The sequence below is a fragment of the Mytilus galloprovincialis genome, chromosome 8 (assembly GCF_965363235.1).
Source record: "Mytilus galloprovincialis chromosome 8, xbMytGall1.hap1.1, whole genome shotgun sequence".
Taxonomy (NCBI): Eukaryota; Metazoa; Mollusca; class Bivalvia; order Mytilida; family Mytilidae; genus Mytilus; species Mytilus galloprovincialis.
This window is the reverse complement of record NC_134845.1, coordinates 67,013,106-67,028,436: the sequence shown is the minus strand read 5'-3', so window position 1 is coordinate 67,028,436 and position 15,331 is coordinate 67,013,106. Positions and strand designations below refer to the sequence as shown.

Genomic DNA, 15,331 nt, shown 5'->3' with positions numbered 1-15,331 from the left:
GCAACACGACCGGTGCCACATGTGGAGCAGGATCTGCTTATCCTTCCGGAGCACCTGAGATCACCCCTAGTGTTTGGTGGTGTTTGTTATATATAGTTTTTATATAGTTTTTATAAGAATTATTCGACTGTTATATAAATTGTTTATATATTCCGTTATTGTAACTCTCAAATCAATGTTATGACTTTCGGTCTATTTTTACCTTCTCATAACCCTTTAAACAATTATGATTTTACGAAATGGAAAGAAAACACTAAACACCAATCCTTCAAGGATATTCACGTGCTCTAAACACCTTATTTCAAATATTAATTCATCCGCCGTCAATCAAAATCTGTTGTAGATTATCTTCTCCGATAATACCATAAGGTCAACAGTGAACGGGAGAGCTTTTTCGCTTCCCTTTTCCTGTGACATTACAAAGCCTCATTTATCTGGTTAAATGAACAAAGCCAAAGTGTGGTATACAATATGTAGGACAAACAGTGCGGGAGTTTTTTTTGCTTGCGAAAACTTAGGAAATTCAAAACTGTAATTTATCAACATTTAGGAAACCACACTACAATGTCACATTTAGTAGATTCAACCGATCGAAACGGTCCAGAATCAACATGAGCAATCGCATAAACAATTTGAAGATTCCCGTAAAATTGTCTAACGACTTCAAACAGCTTATCTCCTGGGTCTTAATGACAATATACTTCGACAAGGGAACATATCTTCTACTTCTTTTATTGATAATAAGAATATTATTGATAGAAAACAACGAAATAATAGGTCTCATGGGAAACGTATCAATCGAAATCAACTGGGTCAAATACCCATTAGTAAATTACAATATGTTTTCAAAGAATGTGACACCATCTTTTTCGTCATACCACCGTATGAATATTCTCGTATAATTACATATTTTTGCTACCATAGGCTGTTCCCGCATATCGACAAACCAAAAGATCATAAACGTCATTTTCTAAAAACTGAATATAGCAGAGGTATTAATTTTATCAACTTATCTAGTATATTTAATGACTCTACCGTTTAATACTTTATACCTCCCTATTTTTATAATATAGAACCACCTATAATTTCATACACATACAAAACAAAAACCAAGCAGAAGTTTAATTTTAAATTATACATCGGTTACATCAGACGAATATAGATAATAGTACTCCCTTAACTTCTGACTGTGAACGTCGAAGTTTAGATATGTTCCCAATAGCCATGTTATTACAGGAGACCTCAATATCGTCTAGGACAGAGAGGTTAAAAACTTGTTTAAAAACGGGCCAAAGTATCGTTTTCCATCTAAAATAGATTGGAAAGAGTGTCGTCAAGTCACCAAAGATGCTCTTTTCTCGTTTTGTAAAAAGTGGTGTAAACGAGAAAAATCTGATAAAAAATCTCTTGATTCTTATTTGAATAAATGTATGAATGTGGTAGATACATGTAAGAGAATATCACATTTTGAAAATAATTTAGAAGTAAATAATAGAGTACATAATACACCTGTTTCCAGAATAAGAAATACATTTCAAGAACTTTCAAAGCGGTTTGTGTTTGTACCGGCTGACAAAGCAGCCAGATGGTATGCCGTAAATACTACACGGACGTTCTTAAGAATGAAATTTTAAATTCATCTACATTCAAGTCCATCTGCTCCACAGAGTGTCATATAGTTAACAAACATATCACAACCACATCCAATCTTAAGGTTTCTTCTGAACATTTGAAGGTCCCTACTATGTATTTGCTACCTACACAATGCAAAAAACCATTTAAATATCGGTTTATCTCGGCCTCTAGTAAGTGTTCTACAACTAATTTTTCAGTGCTTTTTACAAGCTTATTAACTACTTTTAAAGAGCTTATCATAAACTATTGTAATAAAATATATGAACAAAGTCGTATAAACCATTTTTGGAGTGTAAAAAAAACTTTGGATATTTAAGATAAATTACATGCTTTTGATGGTCCTTTTGATTCTGTTGACAGTTTTGATTTTTCTACTCTTTACACTACACTTCCATACTATTTTCTCAAACAAAAATTTTCCTATTTAATTAAATGGTCGTTTGGTACAGCTGAATACAAATATATTTTCTGCAACTTGTTTAAAGCCTTCTTCTCTAATGAGAAATGTAAATATTCTAGATATACTTACTGGAGATGTGATGAGATGATTGAAGCTGTTAATTTTCTCCTTGATAATATTTATGTACGTTTCGGCAACAAAGTTTATCGACAGGTTTATCGACAGGTTGTAGGTAAATCCATGGGCACTAATCGTGCCCCTTTAATAGCAGACTTGTTTTTGTACTGTTACGCATCACAGTTTATGACTAAACTGAGTAAAGACCCGTCAAAATTGAATACATTGATAAATTCAACAACACTTACCGTTATCTTGATGATATTTTTTTGTTAAATAATTAAGAATTTTCTCAATATACTGCTGAAATTTACCCCAAGGAACTTACTTTAAATCAATGAAATGTATACGGCAATAACTGTCCTTTCCTGGATTAAGATATTTCGGTTTTAAACGGGAAACTCCACACTAAAATTTACGACAAAAGGGACGATTTTTCGTTCCCTATTGTTAATTTTCCATTTATAGATGGTGATGTTCCTTTGGCACCATCTTATGGTGTTTATATTTCACAGCTCGTTCTCTATGGCCGTGTCTGTTGTGACGTTTTTGATTTTAACGAACGCAATCAATGTATTACGGGTAAGTTATTAAACCAGGGATATCGTAACCATAAATTACTTAAAACCTTTACTAAATTTTTTCATAGATACAAAGATTTGGTTTTGAAGTTTGGTTGTAATATTATTTCAAATGGGAAAGCACATCCTCATTTTTACGGAAATGTTGTTAACCATGCTCGGAAATTTAGAAATGATACTTGTCGCTCATTTAAGTAAACTTATTCTAAAAGGTTACCAATTCAACACTGTAATAAGATCATTGAATATTGGTTTTATTGGTATAAATATTGATTTGGTTATCAGTAAATTAAAAGCAAACTAAATATTACTAGTATGTTATATACATATACACATTCATGGATCTACAATCTGTCGATACATGTAACTTGGCATTGCACAAGGTCATGTTTTTCTCTGACTGTTTATGACGTCTTTACACTAAATTCATGTAATGTTGGATGTGTATGGATTGATATTTTAGTCTCAGATGCATGATTTTTTTATTAGTTGTCAGTGACTTTGAACTAGCTATCAGATAATTGCGGGTACTCTCAGATCTAGTGTCTTTTTGTTGTCGGGATGTACAAGTACCCGTTCACGTCCAATTGTATTTTGTCCATCTGATGAGCTAAGCCTTTTCAACTGATTTTTATAGTTCGTTCTTATGTTGTACTGTTATACCACTGTCCCAGGTTAGGGGAGGGTTGGGATCCCGCTTACATGCTTAACCCCGCCACATAATGTATTTACGTGTCTGTCCCAAGTCAGGAGCCTGTAATTCAGTGGTTGTCGTTTGTTTATGTGTTACATATTTGTTTTTCGTTCAGTTTTTTTTAATATAAATAAGGCCGTTAGTTTTATCGTTTGAATTGTTTTACACTGTCATATCGAGGTCTTTTATAGCTGACTATGCGGTATGGGCGTTACTCATTGTTGAAGGTCGTACGGTGACCTATAGTTGTTAATGGCTGTGTCATTTTGGTCTCTTTTGGACAGTTGTCTCATTGTCAATCATACCACATCGTCTTTTTTATATTCGTGTTGCTTATTCTATAGTTTTCTATTTTGTGTCATGTGTACTATTGTTTGTCTGTTTTTTTTTCATTTTTAGCCATGGCGTTGTCAGTTTAATTTCGATTTATGAGTTTCACAGTGCCTCTGGTGTCTTTCGTCCCTCTTTTACTTTAATATTGAAGTAAAGATAATACAAATAAACTCATCATAGATACCAGGATCAGACATTTTATATTTACGCCAAACGTGCGTTTCGTCTACAAAAGAATCCTCAGTGACGCTCGAATTAAAAAAAGTTTAAAAGGCCAAATAAAGTACGAAGTTAGAGGGCAAAAAGAACACATAAAATGATATTCCTTGAATAATGTATGCTAAAATTTAAACAAACCTGCTCTCAGAGTCTTTAAGTTGCTTGGATACGTTTTGGAGATTGTCCTTCAACTCAGCATTGTCTTTTAGCAATTTCGACGTTTCTGCTTTACTAACCATTACCCTGTCAAGTTAAATGCATGAAAACTTAAATTGTTATTGCTGAAATGGTTTAATAAAGTTTTCATTTTTAAAGAAAAAATATGACAGGGTAATTCTCGAAAAATAATTTAAAGAAAGAATGTTGCCATGCGACACAGTGAAAGTGACAATACCTTAATTGAAACTTTATATGTGTTTGATGGTTAAAGCATTGTGTATCAGTGCAATAGTAGTCGCAAGCAAATTCAGCAATGTGATTCAGTCAAGTAATAAAACTGTAATAAAGTAACAGGGAATATCTCAAGAAAAATAAGGTTTTTAAATAGTCTCTGGTAGAATCAACCATATAGCAGACGTTGCAATGCTAAGTATCCATCTACCTGTAATTTAAAATAATAGAGAACAGCAAAACGGTGTTTAACAGATCCGAAAACAACTCACACATTAAAATTGAAGACAAATCACTGCTACGCTGTTGATTGAATTTTAAATCCGTATTATCATGAAATACTTAACTAAAATTAGTTTAATACATATTTTAACATGTATAATTTATTTGAAGTTCATGTTCAACAAGCAATTGCATTAACATTCTAGTAATGCAAAGGTCATGTACACAATTAATGATAAGGTATTGGACAGATCTCATTATATATACTATGTATTTTGTTGATATAGTATTAAACATCTATGTTTTCAATGCATAAATAAAGCACTATCAGTATTTCGTCCCTTTATGGGTAGGAGCTACATGTATGGTCATGGGAATATATGCCACTTCAATATCAAAGTGAAGATACACAAAATAACATTTAAAATGATATTTCTTGAAAAATGTAGGCTAAAATTTAAACAAACCTGTTTTCAGATTCTTTTATTTGCCTTGATAAGTTTTTAAGATTGTCCTTCAACTCAGCATTTTCTTCTTTGAATTTCGATGTTTCTTCTTTACTGAACACAACCCTGTCATGACAAATGTAAGTTAACTCAATCTTTTATTAATGAAATGCTTTTATAAAGTATTTATTTTTATTGGGAAAGAATAACAGGGTCATTCTATCTTCACAATAACTTGAAAAGTAATAAAAAAAAAAGAATATTGCCATGCGACCAAGTGAAAGTGACAAAAGAGGGACGAAAGATACCAGAGAGACATTCAAACTCATAAATCAAAAATAAACTGACAACGCCATGGCTAAAAATGAAAAGGACAAACAGACAAACCGTAGTACACATAACATAACATAGAAAACTGAAAAATAAACGACAAGAACCCCACCAAAAACTATGGGTGATATCAGGTGTTCCGGAAGGGTAAGCAGATCCTGCTCCACATGTGGCACCCATCGTGTTACGTATGATATTAAAACAATCCGATAGATAGTCTAATTCGGTAGGTCACATTTATGAAAGGGAAGGGGAGTGTAGTTACGACGTACGGAACATATCCGATATCATTTGTGAAACGGTTATTCCATAACGGTCAAACAACGCGTGATGGCGTCCGTAAAATTTACTTAGAAAATACTTCAACTTCACCATTTAAAACTCTAGATTCAATAGCTTTCTTGTGAGTAACAACCCTCTATCAAGAAAATCATGATAGGAAATACAAGCACGGGAATATCGTATCCATTTGGAGATATATACACCGTATGCAGGTGCTTCTGGAATGTTGCTACTTAGAAATGGAAAGTTCACAATTGGAACGCTGAAATCATCTCTTTTTCGTAAAGTTTTGTTTTCAATCGACCCCCATTGTTAATTTATAGATGTAAGTCAAGATATGAGGCTGACTTTACTGTATCTGTTGTTTCTGTTTGACGTCAGCCTCATAATGACAAAGAAACAAGTCGACAAGAAGAGGGTCACATTTCGTTCCCATTGGATTGCCGATAGTCTGTTGAAAAACACGTCCTCCGCACGTAACAACTATGTTGTCAATCAAGAAATCAAGCATCTGGATAATGTCAGTTTCAGAGAATTTTTTGTTTGAATCAGAGTGATCCTTTACAAAGTAGGATTTATCCCTTCCTAAGACAAGATACTTGTATCTTCGTTGCCCATTCTTTTTTATGAAATAAAGCAATATCAACTCTTACAATTTGTCTTTTAGTTTGGAATGTGGAATACTTGTATAAAGTGTAGAAAAGTCAAATGTTTTAATACTATTACAAGATGAAAGAGAGTCAGATTGTATGTACTCTTAAAGATCTTTGAAATTTTTAAGTATCCACATCTGATTCACGCCACCTCTAGAATAGGCAGTTTTACAATAACTTTGAAGCCCATCTTTGATAGCTGAATAAATAGATTGTTATAATCTAGAAAGAGGATTCGTTGAGCATTTGGAAGACCCAGCAATATACCGTTGTTTGTAAGGACACGTATGCAGTTTAGGTATCCAATACCGTGATGGAAGATCCAGTTCATCATCTTTGGTTGAAATTCCAAAGAACATAGAACAGACCTATGCTTATCCAGGATTTCCTCTTTGGTAAGTGTCGTGAGGGTATATGTTGGGTTTCCAAGTGAATTGTCAATACCTATTTCGTTTATCAAGCAGTTAATGTAATGACTTTTACACTCAAAAACGATGTTGTTTGGGGCTTTATCTGCGGGGACAACAACATAATTTGTCATGTAGGTACGATAAGTGTTTTGCAACATTAAGGTTTTTAAAGATTGACGTAACATTGGCATTGATAGACCCGTTTAGTTTCTTCACTCTTATTTGTATCAACGACCTCACTGCCTTAATCCATTCGGAAAAAAGTGTCTACATCTTCCTTCTCGCGCTTAGTCTATTGCCTGGCATAATTGTCGACTGAATACATCGAAATTTTAAAGTTGTATTTCCAATTGATGGATTTCGGCTCACGATATTTTGGACCTTTCGATAACACATTTCATAGAGAAATGTTATTAACAATGTTGAGGTCACCGGTAATAACGTGGCCAGTCGGATTATATGTGAATTGGTAACTAGCACAAGTGCAATCATGAGGATTAGAGTTGAAGTCGTCAATACTGTGATCCTACAAAACGTGTTTGTAATAATTGAAATGTTTAGTTGTAATATGTTTGGTATAGGTATAAGAAGTCATTGGTTAAGACTGGTCTTTGAAATTCAAATTCAACCTGCATATGTGTTTGGTGGGTAAAGCATTTTGCATAAGCGCTATATCATTTGCCAACAAATTAAGCAATATATTTCACTCAAACAAAATCTGACTATAAAATTTATTATCTGTAAAACTATAAAAAAAAAAGTACAAGAGTATTTTTCAAGAAAATTAAGGTTTTTAAATAATCTCTGGTAGAATCAACAAGATAGCAGACGTTGCCATGCTGAGCATCCCTCTACTTATAAATTGATATTTTAGAGATCAGCAAATTGGTGTTTTACAGAACCAAAAACCAATCACACATTAATATTCAAGATAAAACACTGCTAAGCTGCTGACTTAAGTCAGTTTAATAATTAAATACTTTGTACTTAACTAAATGTGATTGAAATTTTTTTTATGTACATGATAATTGTTCGTATTGTAACTAAATATCAACCTTACGTGATTCATATCGAAGTTCATGTTCAACAAGCAATTGCATTAACATTCCAGTAATGTAAAGGTCATGTACATCCAAGTAAACAATTATTATTTTAATTTTAGTTTCTTGTGTACAATTTGGAAATTAGTATGGCGTTCATTATCACTGAACTAGTATATATTTGTTTAGGGGCCAGTTGAAGGACGCCTCCGGGTGCGGGAATTTCTCGCTACATTGAAGACCTGTTGGTGACCTTCTGCTTTTGTTTTTTTATTTTTCTCAATTTTATTTTTTACAGAGTTTGTCTTTAGTGCCGTGTGGAGGCAGTAGAGTGCCTCCCCGTGCTTCAGGTTTATGCTCTTATAATATACTAGATTATGGAGTGTGTGTCCGAGCTCTAGTTCATTACTTTAGGAATATTTATCAAAAAGTAGTATTTCAATATTCAGCCCCATTCTACTATTTAGTCAGCCATCAGTCCTACCCTTATATACCCTATCTTTTTCGGGTAATTAATACTGATAGCGTTAGACATTTTTAGCCGAACAGATTTATGAATTTTACATAACTTAAATTATAGTATGCTGGTTCATATTCTGGACGCCAGTCTTTGCTCCTTTATAATATAATTCACTAAGAAAAAACAATTATGAAGCTTAGAAATGGAAAAATATTAAATACTAAACTTGTTAAAAGGGTATCTACACGTCTCAATCTTCAAAATCGGTTATCTAAAAATACTACCATCGCTAACATTTTTAACAATAAAAATCGTGGTTACCCTTCTATCGATAAGTGTCATGCCAAAAAATGACTAACATGTACCCGTCTTTCCACCAACTATACGGTTAGGTCCACGTTTAATGGTCGCACATTTTCTTTGAATTTTGAAACTGATATAACTTGAAAAACAAACAGTATTATTTATACACTCACATGAAACAAACCGGGATGTGGTATTCAGTACGTAGCAGAAACTGGACGTTATTTATCTAAACGCACTCAAGAACAACTGTATCGTTTTAAAAGACCCAATAAATTCAAAAGTATCATTTACCAACACCTTAAGAAGCACAACCATCCTTTTAAATATTTAGCAGTTCAACCTTTAGAAGTAGTAAATAAGCAGCATGGTGAATCTCATTCAAAGTTTCTACGATCACGGAAAATAATTGAATTAAATTGGATTAAAAAATTACAGACAGTCTACCCTCTCGGTCTTAATGATAATATCATGGGAATTGGTAATATATCTAGAACCGATTCCGTTAACATTTTGGATATAGTTTCTAAAACTGTTCGTAAAAACCGTTCTCACGGTCGTAGGACAAAACGCAATCAAAGAAAATTTCGGACCAACATACCAATATTTCGGACCTAATTTCTATTTCAAAAAACAACGGCAGACATTATCTGTTAACAAAACTCTGTTCATTACCGGTTAATAAGTTAAATAAAATTTTGGAGGATTGCAACACAATTTCATATAGCAGTCCTAAGTATGAAATTGTTCAAATTATTATGGCATATTGTTATTCTAAATTATTTCCCAAAATTGATCGCCCTGAAGATCATAAAAAACATTTTATTAAAATAAAGTATGTCAATAAAGGTTTTGATTTTGTAAATATTGCCGGTATATTTAACGACCGTTCTGTTAAAGAACAAATTCCTGGATATTTTGACAATACTGAGCTACCTCTTATTTGTTATATTTACAAGAAATCTACCCGTAAATTTGTGTTTAATTATAGTCAACTGTGTAAAGATGTTAATATCAGTGAAAATACACCTACTTCATGTAATTGTAGTACCTCCGAATATATTTATGGACCCATTTCCCATGTTATAACAGGAGGTCTTATCGTTCAAGACGGAGAGTTAAAATCATTCCTCAGTAAAGGACCTAAATATCGTCCCCCGTCAATTATTAATTGGAATGAGTGTCGTAATATCATCCACGACTCACTCCATACTTACTGTATGAAATGGATAAAACGGGGAAAAGCTGACAAAAAATCTGTGGACTCTTTTTTTAATTCAGTAATGAAGATAGTTGATATACGTATTCAACATTTTAAAGAACATTTTACTATTAACAATAACCACAAAAAACTTATTTCTCGTATCAAACATAAACTAAAAGAACTAGCCAAGAAATTTGTTTTTGTCCCGGCCGATAAAGCTGCTAACAATATTATTATTGTTTGACGTAAATTTTACATTGAGGTTCTGAAAAAAGAAATAACCAATTCACCAACATTCCAACTGACTCCATTTTCAGAAAACGACATCTGTAACAAACATAAACTTTTAGCTACCGCTTTACAAGCAGAGCCAAATACAATGAAAGTCCCAACTATGTACTGGCTTCCGAAGCTACACAAAACACCTTACACATATAGATTTATTTCGTCTTCAAGCCATTGTTCCACTGCTAAATTGTCTATTTTTCTTACCAGCACACTTGGTACAATTAAAAACCTAATAATAAATTGTTCAAATAAGGCCTTCAAAAATAGTGGAATTAATTACTTTTGGAGTGTCAAGAACTCGTTGGAAGTACTTGATAAATTGCATGCTTATATTGGTGATTTTAAATCTGTTCAAAGTTTTGATTTTTCTACCCTGTATACCACATTGCCTCACATTCTCATTAAGAAAAAATGCACACACCTAATTAAATGGGCATTTAAAAAGTCAGAATGTGAATATATATGTTCAAACTCTTTTAGGTCATTTTTTAGTAGCAATAAACAAAAAAACTACGTCAATTGGACATGCTTTGATACTATATATGCCCTTGAATTTTTACTAGATAACATTTTTGTTCGCTTTGGGGATTCCGTATATCGTCAGATTATCGGAATTCCAATGGAGACTAACTGTGCACCACTTATTGCGGACCTGTTTTTGTATTGCTATGAGTTACAATTTATGACAAAAAAAAGTAAAGACCCATCGAAACAACATCTGATAAACAAATTTAATAATACTTTTAGATATTTGGATGATATTTTGGCTCTCAATAATGACGACTTCAGTATGCATATTAAATAAATTTATCCTGTTGAACTTACTTTAAATAAAGCTAATACTAACAATGACCACTGCCCTTTCCTCGATCTTGATATCTATATCACTAACGGAAAGCTGAATACTAAAATTTATGATAAAAGAGATGATTTTTCATTTCCTATCGTTAATTATCCATTTTTAGATGGTGACGTTCCCTTGATGTTTTAGATTTTAACGAGAGAAATTTATGTATTACTGAAAAATTATTACACCAGGGTTTTCGATATCACAAACTAGTCAAAACATTTACTAAATTTTATCATCGGTATAAGGACATCATTCGTAAATATAGCTCAACATGCAGACTTCTTATACGTTCAGGTATTTCACATCCAATTTTTTATGGAAATATTCTTTACAAAGCACAAAGGTGTCAGTATTCACCTCAAAAACTAACAAAACCTTTGAATAGACTTATTAAGAAGGGATATAGTTACGATACTGTTGTCAGGTCATTAAAGATTGCATATTTTGGCGTTAATATTGATTCACTTATAGGGTCTTTGCATCGGAACTAAACACATTTATTCAAAAACCAGTTGTTGGCATGACACGGGTTATGTTCTTCTCATATATGTTATGATGGTATGATACTAAACCCCCAACGGGAAGGATTGTGCCTGATGTTCATATGATGAAATCATAATCTTTCAGTCAGTTTAATTGAAGTCTGGAGCTGGCATGTCAGTTAACTGCCAGTAGTCTGTTGTTATTTATGTATTATTGTCATTTTGTTTATTTTCTTTGGTTACATCTTCTGACATCAGACTCGGACTAACTTGAACTGAATTTTAATGTGCGTATTTTATGCGTTTACTTTTCTACATTGGCTAGAGGTATAGGGGGAGGGTTGAGATCTCACAAACATGTTTAACCCCGCCGCATTTTTGCGCCTGTCCCAAGTCAGGAGCCTCTGGCCTTTGTTAGTCTTGTATTATTTTAATCTTAGTTTCTTGTGTACAATTTGGAAATTAGTATGGCGTTCATTATCACTGAACTAGTATATATTTGTTTAGGGGCCAGTTGAAGGACGACTCCGGGTGCGGGAATTTCTCGCTACATTGAAGACCTGTTGGTGACCTTCTGCTGTTGTTTTATTTCTATGGTCGGGTTGTTGTCTCTTTGGCACATTCCCCATTTCCATTCTCAATTTTAATGATAAGGAATTGGACAGATCTCATTATATATACTATGTATTTTGTTGATATAGTATTAAACATCTATGTTTTAAATGCATATATAAAGCACTACCAGTATCTCGTCCCTTTAAGGATAGAAGCTACATGTATGGTCATGGGAATATATGCCACTTTAATATCAAAGTGAATTTACACGAAATAACATTTAAAATGATATTTCCTGAAAAATATAGGCTCAAATTTAAACATACCTGTTTTCAGATTCTTTTAATTGCTTGGATAAGTTTTGAAGATTGTCCTTCAACTCAGCATTGTCTTTTTGCAATTTCGATGTTTCTTCTTTACTTAACACAACCCTGTCAAGATAAATGTATGTTAACTCAAACTCGCATTCTTGAAATGCTTTTATAAAGTTTTAATTTTTATTGGGAAAGAAGAACAGGGCTATTTTATCTTTACAATAACTTGAAAAGTGAAAAAAGAAGAATATTCCTTTGCGACCCAGTGAAAGTGACAACATTCAAATTCAAACTGCTTATGTGTTTGGATTTTCCCTCAAGTTTTCCTTAGTTCGTTAATTGCTCCTTGTGAACTATTGAATTCTGTAGATTATCCATGATGTTTGTAATTAAATATTTAATTCATTAACGATTTTGTCCTATTATGCCGATCATTTACACTCATTTCATCAAATGCATCACTTGACTGCCACATTTTTAAGGAATGGGACTACTGACCTAGCTATGCAAATGACCCACGTTGACATCACACCATCTATGGCGTAACGCTCACAATATTGAGCGCCAAATTTGACTCAATCCAGTTTCTCTGTCTCCGTATTAAAAACGTCTTATATTTGACTACCTGTCGGGTTCTACCAAAGGTAGTACCCTACAACCCGTAAAAAATATGTAAAATTTTTAAATTTCAATAAAACTTTTAAGATAATGAAAAAAACGTTGTTTTCACGTAACACTTTGTACCCGAATTTCCATAAAACTCGCCCGATTCGAACTAAGACCGGGGATAAATTCGTTATCTACGTACATATCCGTAGATATGGATATTTTAACACCCTTCAGTACCCTGTACACCTTTCGGCTACGCGTCATGGTGTACTGGGGTACTTCAGGGTGTTAAAATATCCATATCTACGGAGATGAACGTAGATAACGTATAATATCATTTGGCAGTAAATTAAGCAATATAATTCAGTCAAACAAAATCTAACTGTAAAATTTATTATCTGTAAAACTATAAAAAAAATGTAGAGGGGGATTTTTCAATAAAAATAAGGTTTTTAAATAGTCTCTGGTAGAATCAACAAGAAAGCAAACGTTGCCATGTTGATCATCTATCCGCTTTTAATTTAAAATTTTAGAGATCAGAAAATTGGTGTTTTACAGAACCACAAACCACTCACCCATTAGAATTCAAGACATAGCACTGCCAAGCTTATTTTGAAATCAGTATAATCATGAAATACATTGAACTTAATTAAATTTGGTTTAACAAAAACATATGTACATGACACATGATCGTAATGCAAAGGTCATGTACATCCAAGTAAACAATTAATGATAAGGTATTGGACAGATCTCATTATATATACTATGTATTTAGTTGATATAGTATTAAACATCTATGTTTTCAATGCATAAATAAAGCACTATCATTATTTCGTCCCTTTAAGTGTATGAGCTACATGTATGGGCATGGGAATATATGCCACTTTAATATCAAAGTGAAGATACACAAACTAACATTTAAAATAATATTTCTTGAAAAATGTAGGCTAAAATTTCAACATACCTGTTTTCATATTCCTTTAATTGCTTGGATAAGTTTTTGAGATTGTCCTTCAACTCAGCATTTTCTTCTTGCAATTTCGATGTTTCTTCTTTAATGAACATAACCCTGTGATGATAAATGTAAGTCAACTCAATCTTTTATTAATGAAATGCTTTTATAAAGTATTTACTTTTATTGAGAAAGAATAACAGGGTCCTTCTATCTTAACAATAACTTGCAAAGTGTTAAAAAAAAAGAGTATTGCCATGCGACCCAGTGAAAGTGACAAAAGCGGGATGAAAGATACCAGAGAGACAGTCAAACTCATAAATCTAAAATAAACTGACAACGCCATGGCTAAAAATGAAAAGGACAAACAGACAAACAATAGTACACATGACACAACAAAGAAAACTAAAGAATAAACAACACGAACTCCACCAAAAACTATGTGTGACATCAGGTGTTCCGGAAGGGTAAGAAGATCCTGCTCCACATGTGGCACCCATCGTGTTGCTTATGATATAAAAAAAATCCGGTAGATAGTCTAATTCGGTAGGTCACATTTATGAAAGGGAAGGGGAGTGTAGTTACGACGTACGGAACATATCCGATATCATTTGTGAAACGGTTATTCCATAACGGTCAACCAACGCGTGATGGCGTCCGTAAAATTTACGAAGAGATGACTTCAACTTCACCATTTGGAACTCTAGGTTCAAACTTTCTTGTGAGTAACAACCTGATATCAAGAAAATCATGATAGGAAATGCAAGCACGGGAATATCGTATCCATTGGGAGATATATACACCGTATGCAGGTGCTGTTGGAATGTTGCTACTTAGAAATGGAAAGTTCACAATTGGAACGCTGAAATCATCTCTTTTGTCGTAAAGTTTTGTTTTCAATCGACCCTCATTGTCAATTTATAGATGTAAGTCAAGATATGAGGCTGACTTTACTGTATCTGTTGTATCCTTTATCTCTAGTTCAATGGGATAGATGCGTTCGACATAGTCACCACGTTTTGAATTATTTAGTGAAAGAACGTCATCTATATAGCGGAAAGTAGAGTTAAAGGATATTGCTAACTTCTATATATCTTTCTTCCTGAGAAGTTTCTGTTTGACGTCAGCCTAATAATAATAAAGAAAGAAGTCGACAAGAAGAGGGGCACAATTTGTTCCCATTGGAATGCAGATAGTCTGTTGAAAAACACGTCCTCCGCACGTAACAAATATGTTGTTAATTAAGAAATCAAGCATCTTGATAATGTCAGTTTCAGAGAACTTTTTGTTAGAATCAGAGTGATCCTTTACAAAGTAGGATTTATCCCTTCCTAAGACAAGATACTTGTATCTTCGTTGCCCATTCTTTTTTATGAAATAAAGCAATACCAACTCTTTCAATTTGTCTTTTAGTTTGGAATGTGGAATACTTGTATAAAGTGTAGAAAAGTCAAATGTTTTAATACTATAATAAGTTGAAAGAGAGTCAGATTGTATGTACTCTAAAAGATCTTTGAAATTTTTAAGTATCCACATCTGATTCACGCCACCTCTAGAATAGG

At 33.1% G+C, this 15,331-nt stretch overlaps 1 protein-coding gene across 1 annotated transcript in view; it reads right to left on the bottom strand.

Annotated features, from left to right (window-relative positions):
* The window catches only part of LOC143043476 (uncharacterized), a 33,945-nt gene that overhangs the window by 16,893 nt on the left and 1,721 nt on the right, over window positions 1-15,331 (bottom strand). The window contains exons 2-5 of the mRNA XM_076215758.1: window positions 13,782-13,886; window positions 12,221-12,325; window positions 5,059-5,163; window positions 4,118-4,222 (exon numbers count right to left, since the gene is read on the bottom strand). Coding sequence (XP_076071873.1) covers window positions 4,118-4,222; window positions 5,059-5,163; window positions 12,221-12,325; window positions 13,782-13,882 — 416 coding nt within the window. The 5' untranslated portion in view covers window positions 13,883-13,886. The remainder of the gene's footprint in view (window positions 1-4,117; window positions 4,223-5,058; window positions 5,164-12,220; window positions 12,326-13,781; window positions 13,887-15,331) is intronic.